The 12,263-nt window shown below is 45.9% G+C and overlaps 1 protein-coding gene across 1 annotated transcript in view; it reads left to right on the forward strand.

Moving 5' to 3' along the window:
• Positions 1-7,637: 7,637 nt before the first annotated feature.
• Positions 7,638-12,263, forward strand: part of ST8SIA1 (ST8 alpha-N-acetyl-neuraminide alpha-2,8-sialyltransferase 1) — a 241,532-nt gene continuing 236,906 nt past the window's right edge. Inside the window, 1 exon segment of the mRNA XM_029600114.1 lies at positions 7,638-8,098. Coding sequence (XP_029455974.1) covers positions 7,911-8,098 — 188 coding nt within the window. The 5' untranslated portion in view covers positions 7,638-7,910.

Here is a 12,263-nt window from a genome sequence, read left to right on the forward strand (position 1 = left end):
TCGACTTTACTGCCGTTTGTAATTCTGTAATCTTGTTTGCATTTTCATAAATCTTAACATCATGTTCCTGGGACACTTTATCCAACTTTCTGGACAAAGAATTTAACTGCCTCGTTAGCCCTTGAAAGCACGGGCCGTAGGAGGCTACCAACTCCCATAGGGAGTCAAGAGTCACCGAGTCCGGCTTGGGGGGGTCTGTATCTGCAGAACCACCTTGCACACCCAAAAGTTCTTCCTCTGCTGCGAGCCCCCCAGATTCAACTTGAGGTAACTCACCACCTCCACCGAGGCTTGGCAGGATCAGGGACGCGGTGTTCAGCGCTTCTGGCCCTCCCAGCACCTCAGTTGTCTCCAGACCTCTCCACTCGGCTTCCGCTCCCTCCGGCTTGTTCACTGGACTCTCCGGTTCTGTGTCCAACACCGAGATCATCGAGGGCGATTGTAGTCCCAGTGCTGCCGGCTTTCTCAGGTCAGGGGGGCTTAAGGTAGTTTCCCCAGACGCCAGCGACGCTCCCAATGGCGTTTCATCAACGAGGAGTTTAGCCACCCCAGTGGGATAAATCGCGGTAAGTTCGGGGATCGTCTGTTGCCCTTTCTTTTAGGAGGCATTTTTATTGGAAGCTAAACAGTTACAGCGAAGAAATATCGGGCACTCCGAGCTGCTGCCACTAACGAGCTGCCATCTTAACTCCTCCCCCCCACAACAAACCAATCCAATCCTTTTTTAAACCAGCTCACTAACTGCACTAACCACATCCCCTGGCAACAAATTCTAGAGTTTAATTGTGCGTTGAGTGAAAAATAACTTTCTCCAATTAGTTTTAAATGTGCCACATGCTAACTTCATGGAGTGCCCCCTATTCCTACTCTACGGTCCCCAGCCTAAGGGTTTCTAGAGAACAGTGAAGGTAAGCTCACAGCTGAGGATCAGAGAACATACTGTGAGAAACAGCTTTCTCTCCTACAGACAGGGCCGGCGGAAGCACTAGGCAAACTAGGCCTGTGCCTAGAGCGCCGAGCCTTAAGGGGGCGCGATATACTGAGGGGAGGTCAGGGGGAGCCAATGCCCCCAGGCGCAGGGCCATAGGGGCGCACTGATGGCCGACATGGGAGGCCCATGCTGCCGCCGGTAGACCTCTTCTCACCAGCGGATGAGCAGGGAACTATTGCTGTGCTGTGTGCTGGACGCATACAGCAGGAAGTTCGGCAGGACTGTGGTGGAGATTATCTCACCACGGCCCGAAGAAAAAGGTCACGTTCAAACCTGCAGGTGCGCCTCCTCCTTCCTGCCTGCACGGCCTCAGAAGAAAAATGTTGCTGCGGCCGCGTGGGCAGGAAGGAGGAGGAGCATCTGCTACTTACAGAAGAAGAGCAGCTTTAATGGGCCGCCGCATATCCCATGTTGCGGTGGCCCGAGAAGAGGAGGAGGTCTGGTATCAGGGCCACCGCATATCCCATGTTGTGGCAACCCGCGCAAAGGAGGCCCAGAGGTGAGAGAGAGGTTGAGGGCCTGTAGAGTGTGTGTGTATGAGATGAGTTGAGAGATTGTGTGTGAGAGTGGATTGAGAGACTGTGTGTGGGAGGGAGGACCTGAATGTTTAGAGAGACAGCATGTGAGAGCCTTTGTGTGAGAGGGACAGCATGTGACAGTGAGAGCCTGTGCTTGAGCAAGACAGCATGTAGGAGTGAGAGAGCTTGTGCACGAGAGAGACAGTGTGTATGTATGTATGTATGAGAGAGCATTTGAGAGTGAGAGCTGTGGATGCGTGAGACTGCATGTGAGTGTGAGAGCCTGTGTGTCTGTGTATGTATGTGTGAGAGAGATTGCATGTGAGTGTGAGAGCCTGTGTGTGTGTGTGTATATGTGTGAGATAGCGTGTGAGAATGAGAACCTGATTGTGTGTTTGAGGGAAGAAGACAGATGGAGAAAAAAGAAATAGAAAAAAAAGACCCTGTAAAAGGAATTGGCAAAAAAACAAGAAAGGGAAGGTGGAAAAAAAAAGCATGACTGATTAGAAAACTAAGATCAGACAGCAAAGATAAAAAAAAAAAAATACTTTTTAGTGATTGGCATGTGTTATCTTTGGGAATGTGCAAGAGTAGCACTTTCTCTATGCCGATCTCACAATGTACGAGATCGGCATGGAGGAAGTGGAAGCCCGCAAATATTTATGTTTAAACACTTTTTATTGAGCAATTGCAAATAAACACACAATATGAAGAAAACATCAGGACCAGGTGACTGTGACTCTTAGCCCCCGGTCCGTGTGGCTAACAATAGGCTCTTTTAGCAAATTCAACCCACCCCCCGAACAGTGTCTCACCCTCCCCCACCCGCCCAGCATATAACCTCCCCCCTCCCCCCCACAAATCGGATGAAGTCCAGGTTATACTCAAGTCATATACAACAATCAGCAGGCGGTGGTGATTAATGTTCAGGTCTATTACTAATGGGCAGGTCCATAGTAGGGGAACACAGAGTTGGGGGCCCCAGAGGCATTCAAGAGGTGACTACGAGCTCTGTGAGGGAGAGATTGGATATACACCATCCAAACACGCACAAATCGGTTTCTCTGCAGAGGGGACCCACAAGACATCAGGTGTTCCAGTTGTAGTAATTTGTGGAACGCATTACGCCACATCCAAAAGGTGGGCACCACCGAGCTCTTCCAATGTAACAATATCAATTTTTTGCCCACTAAGCAGGCCTTTTGGATAAGAAGCCTGGTTTCCACTTTTTTGTACTTGCGGTGATCAAGACAACCAAATAATAGGACTTCGTAGGATAATGAGACAGCGACCCCCAACAGCTTCTCCAGATACTGAGCTAGCGCCACCCAAAATCGGCGAATGCGCAAACAGCCCCAAAAGGCATGTGAAAGGGTGCACTCATCAGCAAAGCACTTTGCACATTGGCCAGTCTCCCGCAATCGGGCCCGAAAAAGAAACATGGGAGAAAGGTATGCTCGCCATAAAAATTTATAGTGCATTTCCCTGTAGTAATAATTACTGGTCACCCTGGAAACTTGCGCAAAGCTAGCACGAAGCATAGTTTCCGAGATCTGAAAGGTGCCATCGCTGTTCCATCTCGCCACCAGCCTGCCCCAATCACCTCCTGCCACAGCGCGTCGCAAACCTCGATGCGCTTCAGCTAGAGACAATTTAGCAGTCCTAAGTGTAGGATTCGGATCAAGGCCTCAGTGTTTGCGGGATTTTTACTTTCCGTTGGCAGGGAGGTGATGTAATGCCTCAATTGTAAATAGGGAAATGGTTGTGAGGGTCGAATCGAATATCGGCCCATGAGATCCAAATAGGACAACATTGATCCCCCCTCATCCAGAACATGGCCCACCAGTGTGATGCCTTTCTGAGCCCACAATCTAAAACTGGCGTTTTGTGCACCCGGGGTAAACTGAGGATTGCCACGCAAAGGCAGGAAGCGTGCACAAATAGTTGGGATATGTAAATGGGTACACAATCTTTTCCATGTTTGCTGTAAGGGCTCTAATAAGGGGTGGTTTCTCAAGAGGTCAGGTAGGGAGGACCCAGAGCACTGTAGTGCACTTCGCAAATCTAAAGGTGCAACCAAGGTGCGGTCTGCCGGAAGGTGAGTATACTGGGCCACATCCAGAATCCAGTCCCTTATGATACAATCTAGCGAGCATATTGCTCGCTAGATTGTATAGCGCTAAGTCTGGGACTCCCATCCCTCCTTTTCCCCACTGTCCCTGCAAGGCCTTCAATGCAATCCTGGGCCTTTTGCCCTGCCAGAGGAATTTGCGAAGTAAAGAATCTAATTGTCTCACATCTCGCCGTCGCAGCTGCAACGGAATATTCTGAAGGGTATACAACCATTGGGGAAGGAGTGCCATCTTAAAAAGGTTAATACGGCCCCCCAAGGACAATGGTAAATGATGCCAAGTAGTGAGCCGTTCCCTAGTGCGCTGCAGGAGGCGAGAAATGTTGAGCGAATACAGCTCCCCAGGATCTACTGAGAGCCACACACCTAAATACAGAAATCGACTATCTACCCAACGTAATGGAAAGGGCCCTGGCCAATTGGTGCGGACTTGTGTTGGATATGCCAGGGCTTCAGATTTCGCCCAATTGATCTGTAGCCCAGCGACCCTGCCATAGTGAGTGATGAGTTGCAGTAAGGCTGTTAAAGAGGCAGCCGGCCGTGTAAGAAACAAAAGAATATCATCGGCAAAGGCCGCATACTTGAACACCTGGGTTTGCAACTTAATGCCCCGGATCGCTGGCGCCTCCTGTATTGCCTGCAGCAACGGCTCTAAGGTAAGGAGAAACAACAATGGAGAAAGAGGGCAGCCTTGTCGAGTCCCCCTAGTTACTGGGAACGATGGGGACTGGCACTGATTGGCCAGGATATATGCGGTGGGGTCCTTATATAGCAACCGTATGCTCTGTAGAAAAAACCCTTCAAAGCCCATGCCCGTAAGAATGCTAAACATGAAATTCCAGTTTACCCGATCAAAAGCTTTTTCCGCGTCTAGGCTAACCACCATAAAGGATTCAGCCACCATACGACTGAGAGCCATAGCTGTGGTTACCCAACGGATATTGGTCAAAGCATATCTCCCCCGCACAAACCCCACCTGTCCTGGTTCGATCAAAGTTGGTAAAATAGTTCCCAAACGATCCGCCATTATCTTGGCCAAGAGTTTTTGGTCAAAATTTAATAGGGAAATAGGGCGATAAGACTCTGGCCGTAAGGGGTCCTTCCCCGGCTTCGGGAGCAGCAAATATTTAATACTGCGGGGCCTGTACAGAGGAGGCAGCAGAACGGGCTTCAGTGCCAGTAGCAGCAATCAGCACCTCCCCAAATATCCACATGGCAGCAGTGATAGCAGTAGCAGAGGATTGAGAGAGGCTCTGAGGTTGCTGGCAAAAGATAGAGAGGGGAGTCTGCCTGGGGGTGTATATGTGTGAATGTACGGGTGCCTGCCTGAGGCTGTATCTGTATATGAGAACGAATGGGTGTTTTCCTGGGGTCTGTCTGTGTGAGAATAGGTGCCTGCCTGTGTGTGGTGTATGTGTGTGAGAATGAATTGGTGCCTGCTTGGGGGGTCTGTGTGTGTGTGAGAATGTGTGCATACCTGGGGGGGTGGGGAGGGAGTGGTGTGAGAATGAATAGGAGTCTACCTGGGGGTGTATGTGTGTGAATGCATGGGTGCCTGCCTGAGGCTATATCTGTGTATGAGAATGAATGGGTGTCTTCCTGGGGTCTGTGTGAGAATAGGTGCCTGCCTGTGTGTGGTGTATGTGTGTGTGAGAATGAATGTGTGCATACCTGGAGGGTGGGGAGGGAGCGGTATGACAATGAATGGGAGCTGCCTGGGTGTCAGTGTGGGTATATATGGATGTGTGTGGGTGGGTGTGTGAGAGAATGACTGGGAGCTTGCCTGGGTGTGTGTATGTGAGGGAGCAGGTGAGAGTGAGACCATGTGTGTGTATGAGAGAATCCAGGGGAGTGAGAGCTTGTGTGTGGGTGGTGTGTGTGGGGGGGGGGGGGGGGGGGGGGGGGGAGAGAAGGTCTTAGAGCCTGAAAGTGTGTCAATGTCTGTGAGAGAGAGGGAGGTTATGGTGGGTATAAGAGCATGTACGTGTATGTATGTGACAGTGTGAGAAAGAATGAACATGTAAGTATGTGTGAGAGAGAGGATAAAATTTGTGTGCTCCCCTAACCTAATCCTTGACAATTTCAGAGTGACTGGAAATCAAGAGTTCCCAGGTATGGACAGCAGGGGCTTTTTAAAATCCTTATTAGTTTTAATTACTGGGTGATATTTGTTATGTATGCTGTTTTGAAATATATTATTAGTGCTTGTGAAATTTTAAAAAAATGTATTTGATTTTAATTAATAGAAATTATTCTATTTATCAGTAGTTTTAAAATATTCTTTTATTAGAATGGTTTTACTATTATAATTGATGCTTTATGTTTCTTGATTTTATTTGTTTTATAAGGAATGGTGGTTCTGTTTTTCCATTGTTACACTCAGAATCTGGCTTCTTGGGGTTTCCATTTCAGTTTGTCTAATTTGCGATCCTTTATTCTGTATTTGGTGATGGTCTGTCTCTGCTCTGTGCGTGTGACCATGATGAGAGTTTCTGCTAGCGTGTCTGTGTAGGGATCTATAGCAACCGGGGTTGTTTTGTTTTCTCAGTAGGTGGTGCATTGGTATTCTGGGACCCAGTATAATATTTACAGAGCTGCTTTTTCACAGGTAGGGTTATTGTTGTTTGAGTCCATGGTGATATTACTGTTATGTTACGATAGGCTTGCTGTATAGATTTTGAGTATCTTTTTTGCGGGGTTTTGTGTTAGTTCACAATGTGTCTAGCAGTGAAAGGTGTTTGTTTGCTATTACTGTGAGGTGATACCAGAATTTGAAAATATTTTTTTGTTTGATGAGTTGTAAGGGAAACACCCAAGCTCCATTGTTGGGTGAATTTCCATGGATGCACAGTATGTTAAAGAAATGGAGGTGCAGGATTTATATTGACATTCTTTTCCTTCCTGTATACTTTCCAGACTTCACTCTCATAGCCATATAGAATTAGTTGAATAAAGCTATCAAATAATTTTAATAGTAGTTTTACTAGAGGTGTGAAACTGGCCAGCTTTTTAAAATTACGCAGAAGGCCCTTTGGTCTTTCTTATTAAGACTTTTTTTTTATAGCCAATTTTAAAGCAGGGGGCCATGCTATGGAGGTGGGTGTGATGAGGAAATGTCATTTTGGCTCCTCCCTCCCCCCCAATTCTTCTGTCTAGAGACGCTACTGATTTTCTGTGGCCTTAAGCAATAGTACAAGAAGGATTGGGGAGGGGGTGCAGGAGAGGCACACAAATACATTAGCCCCCAGGCACCAGAGACCCTTGGTATGCCAATGAGCATGAGCCATATGGGGCCACAAGGCAGCAAAGAGGAGTGACTATTTGGGCCCAACCTGCTCGTGGCCCAGAAAACCACACACTCAGTGGGCACAATCGAGAATGAGATAGGAGTCGGGACCAAGGCCTTGAGGTGGCATGACCGGGAGGGGGGGTGTGGAGTTGCAAGGCAGAAGATTCGCCTAATCCCCTTGTCTACAGAGGTCCTAATTCCCCCTGCCTACAGAGGTCAGAATGCCCTTTATCTCAGTCTTTTATTTTATTGTATATTTTCTATGGACGCTGAGCTAACAGATCACTGTTGTCCTTTGCCGAATGACAGAACATTTCCTTCTACAAAAGGGTAGTCTTGGTTAGGGAAGTCAAAGAAATAGTCGAGGAACACAGACTACTGCAGTGACACAGGAGGCTTTTTTTTTTTTTTTTTTGTTTTTCTTTTTTTTGCCTTGACAAGGGGAGGCTAAAGAAGCATAGTCATGGGAAAAAAAACGACTAAGTAAACTATAAAACAATATCAGGGCCGGTGGAAGGGTGTCCAGCTGCCATAAGCGGTACGGCATCACCAAGTTCTTCTCGCTCCTGTCGCAGACAGCCTACCTACCGACCTCCTTCATATACACAAACTCTTCCGCTTGGCCTCGCCAACCTCGTTCGATTTAAAAACTGCCGCCCTCACGTCGCGCTACGGCACTCCGCCCACCTCCGGCGCCCTAGGCGACTGCCTAGCCCGCCTAATGGTCCCGTGGTCTTTGCACCATATAGATAAAATCTGTGGAGCTAAACGCAGGAGATTTATGATTTGCAGCACACGGTTTAGTCTTCAAGGAGCAAGAGTCTGTCAAATCCTTACAATTACAAGGTGCAGAAAGTATCTGAGAGATATAAATATACATGGAAAGTGTTCTTCCTTTTGCATAATTTTAAGATACGTTGCCTTTGACCATTGCTGATGTGAGAAATGAATTAATATTGCCCGAGACGAAAAATATATCGGATGATCGCCGCCATGTGGAAGTGTCCTCGGACTCGGCTTCCTATAGGAGCTAGTGTCTTGTGCGTTTTTGTCCTTTGCTGGCTGTCCCTCTTCCCGGGGTATAGAGTACCTAACGAAAAGGAGATTGTGCATGAAGTTGTACAGGGCAAAGCCTGGAGGAGGAATGAGACTGCAGTCAGTCTGTTCAGGTAATAATAAGCCTTGCAATATCTCAACTCTATAATGTTCAGTTTTGTGTATTCAAAGTCATATTTTGCCCCAAATGTTTTCACTATTGTGCTGATTTTCTTTTGCCATGTTTAAAATTAACAGGATAAAATCACATTACCATTTTAATAACTATTTTGGTATGCAATTTTTGTTCATACTTTATTTTTCTTGTAAATTTGTAAAGCTTTATTTAAATCTTACTTTTAAAATGCCCCAGATCAATGTTTCTTTATTTTTGAGCGTTTTTTTTTAATTAAGGATGTCCTTTGTTCTCTGTTAGCCGTTTGGAATGGAATTTCCTTTGCTCTTTTTTCTGCTCCAGTGTCAGCCAGCAGCCTGATAAAAGGGAATAATACATATTTAAAAAAAAAATCATCCTTTTAGTGTTTTCCCATTCAAAACAAAATCATTAAAAATATATTTTAGCATCTGACTGGAGATCTATATTAGTTTATCTTTTAAGCATGTTATTTTTCTTTTGTCAAAATTGAGAAGGCATTAATTGTGAAATTATTTTCAACTTGTATAATATGCTATCTGGCATCCTTTTTTTCTTTGGAATCACTGTTAAGATTTATAAGAAATTATCTTGGCTCTGCAGTCTATTTTTTTTTAAATAAGCACTTTTGTTTGCTGATTAACCAAAACTGACTTTCTGTAAAATGAGAAACTTGGTGAAATATTTCAATAATGCTGATATGTGTGTGTTTTGCTTACTGTCTTGAGATTGCTTATGGAATTTATTATTCGTTACTGGTATCTAGAACAGTGTTTCCCAACCTTTTGAAGCCTAAGACACACTTATATTAGCAAAAACTTTGTGTGGCACATCATCTTCCATGGAGCAGGCAATGCAGACATGGAGAGGATTCATATGGCCAGAAGAAGAGCTAGGGAAGTACTGAAAGATCTGTCAGACTCTCTTTCAGGCCAATTTAGTAAAACATGTGGGAGAACCGGTGCTCAGATTTGAACGCCCAGGCACTTCTCCTGGGTGTGAGATTCTCTATTTAATTAGGTGTTGCACTAAAAAGGAGGCGCTAGGGACAATAGCATCTATTGTTGAATCCACTGACAGCCACGGGTTTGGAAAATGAATGCCGGCAAAATTGAGTATCCGTTTTTGAACCCGCGGACTGGCAGGCAGATTTGGGGGGGGGGGGGGGGGGAGTATTTTTGGTGCCTCCGACTTAATATCGCTATGATATTAAGTCAGAGGGTGTACAGAAAAGCAGTTTTTTTCTGTTTTTCTGTACACTTTCCCAGTGCTTTCTAAAGTTAACACCTGCCCTTGCTGCACATTTTACTTTCAGTATTCTGGGGTAATAACTAATGGGCTCATTAGCATGCATTTGCATGTGATGAGCGCTACTAGTTTCGGGGTGGTTGGCTGCCCGTTTTCCACACGCTATTTCCCCTTACAGTATAAGGGGTGATATTAGTGTGTCTAAAACGCATGGCCAAACGGGAGTTAAATGGTACGCTCGGCAGGGGAGGGGCAAGACACACGATCCCATCACCAAGGACCGGTTTTCTCTACCTAGAAATGCAAGAGAGAGGAGAAGACAGTGTGGCACAGGCAACCAGCTCAATTAGTTACCTTGGCTGCCGCATGTGGCTGCCAGAGCTCCTCCACTGCTGCTGCTCTTCCCAACGCTCAAAATAAGTCACATCTAGGGGCCGATGCAACCCGTAGTTGGGACACACGTACACAGCCCCTTATGCTATAAGGGATTAGCGCGTCCAAAACACGCGTCCAACCCCCCGCAAAACTATAGCGCTCATCACATGCAAATGCATGTTGATGAGGCAATTACTCATTTTCCCCAGATCTAAAAAAAAGTGTGCTCGACCCGCACTTTTTTATGCTTAGAAATTAACGCTGCCCAGAGCAGGCATTAATTTCTGAGCAGCCCAAAAAAGTGTATAGAAAAGCAGAAAATACTCCTTTTCTGTACATCCTCCAACTTAATATCGTGGCGATAGTAAGTCAGAAGGAACCTAATGGTTAAAAAAAAAAAAAAAGTACTGGCGGTCAGGTTAGGGAAACGGAACGCTTAATTAATGAGGGTCCATTTTCCTAACCTGGGGCTGTGCGCAGGTTGGGAAAATGGATGCTCATAAAATTGTGTCAGTTTTTCCTAACCTGGAGGCGCTTAGGGGCGCACATTTTCCCTAGCACCTCCTTGGCTGCGCGACCCCTCATTTAAGTATTGAATCGCCCACCCAGGAGAGGTGGCTGGGATGTGTTAGGAAAGTGGGAACTCAACACTGAACACCTGTTTTCGTGCTCATTTATTGCATCGTCTCCTAGTGTTCAGTGCATGTTTTGCATGTCTCATTAAGCCTAGGTATAAGACAAAGGCTGGAAGGACTCAAGCGAGGAAGCTCACTAGGTGAAGATACGTGCGCCAAAAAAAGCAGGGCTTTGTCCACCATACTGTGCAAGGTGCTTATTAATTTCCATACTCCAGGGCTCATGCTGTAGCTAGAAAGGGAAGGCATGTTCTAAAAAAGGAGCTTCTACATATCTTATTGCTGTGAGGTGCTGAAAGCAAAACCCAGGTGCTGGTCTGGATCAGGTAGTGGTGACTTTTCAGTGGCACACTTGAACAGGTCTGAAGGCACATCAGTGTGCCACGGCACAATGGTTGGGACACTGCTCTAGAAGAGCAGGGGTTCCCAGTGAAGGTCTGCAAACAGGCTTGGTTTTCAGGATATTCACAAAAATTACACTGGGGAACAATTTTAGGATAATTCCTGTTGAGTTTGATTTTTCAGCTATTCTAGACTTAAATAGGGCATGCTGATTTCAAAACTGCAGTTCTATTACGTCAGGTTTTTTTGTCTACAGCCTGTCTTAGGCCTGGATTTATCAAAATGCACTAAATATTGCATGCAATAGGAAAAGAATTCTTGGTTGTCATTCAAAACCTTGTCAAGGACTTTCTTGGAAATACATGAGCATAGAATTACACCAAAATTGTCCAGAAACTCTTGGAGAGCTTCAGAATGCTTCGTTGCAACATGAGCATCAAGGTTGCATTTTCTGCATAGCCATCTGCTGACTTCCCGAAAAACCTTGGTGCAGTAAGTGATGAGCAAAGTGAACGATTCCACCAAGATTTGAAGGTCATGGAGGCACGGTATCAGGGTAGATGGGATGTACATATGATGGCTGACTATTGCTGGAGCTTCAGGCGAGATTGTCCACAGATTGAACACTGCCGGAAAAGCAATGGGGCAGATTTTAAAACCTGCGCGCGGGCGCAGATTGTTCGCACAACCTGGCGCAAACAAATCTACGCCCGATTTTATAATATGCGCGCATGTTATAAAATCCAGGGTCGGAGCGCGCAAGGGGGTGCACAATTGGTGCAACTTGTGTGCGCCAAGCCACGGCAGGCTGCCTCAGAGGCCGCTCCGAAATCAGAGCGGCTTTGGAGGGAACGTTTCTACCGTTCCCACCCAGCCCTAAACTAGATTCCCCCCCCCCCTACCTTTATTTCACGCCACCAAACCCACCCCAGACCGCCCCTTTTTCGAAGCCCTGGGACATATGCGCGCCGCCGAGCCCATGCAAGATAGGCTTGGGTCAGCTTTTCGGGGGTACGCGCATATCCCTTTGAAAATCTGCCCCTTTTAAGCGTACATTTTTACCTAATATTTATGGTTTGGTAGCAGAACTTTACTACTTGTACAGTAACAATATATAGCCTTTGTATGAATAAATAACTAAATAAACCAGTATATTCAGGTAAATTGTTCTTTTATTTCCTTTGTATGTACATTTTGTATGATATTTTTGGGACAAAGGGAGGGTAATCCTGTACCTTAAAAAGTTGACGTAATAGAGAAAAACTGGGGTCATTTTTTGGATTCAGATGTCAAAAGTTAGTCAACAACAAGTGTCAGATCTAACTCAACGAAAATTGTGTTCCCTAGTGTTATGTAACAGATGTATTTTCATATGTATGGTTCTAAGAATAAGTATAATTTGCATAACATTGTTACCCTGAAAACTAGACCCCATTGTGGCCCTCCTAGATTGGAGTTGTCAAGCAGTAAGCCATGTGAGCCCGGGGCACTTTTATTCATTAGGGGCAGGGTGAGCAGCCACTTCAGGTGGCAACCATTTTGAGA

Source organism: Rhinatrema bivittatum, chromosome 4, assembly GCF_901001135.1.
Source record: "Rhinatrema bivittatum chromosome 4, aRhiBiv1.1, whole genome shotgun sequence".
NCBI lineage: Eukaryota > Metazoa > Chordata > Amphibia > Gymnophiona > Rhinatrematidae > Rhinatrema > Rhinatrema bivittatum.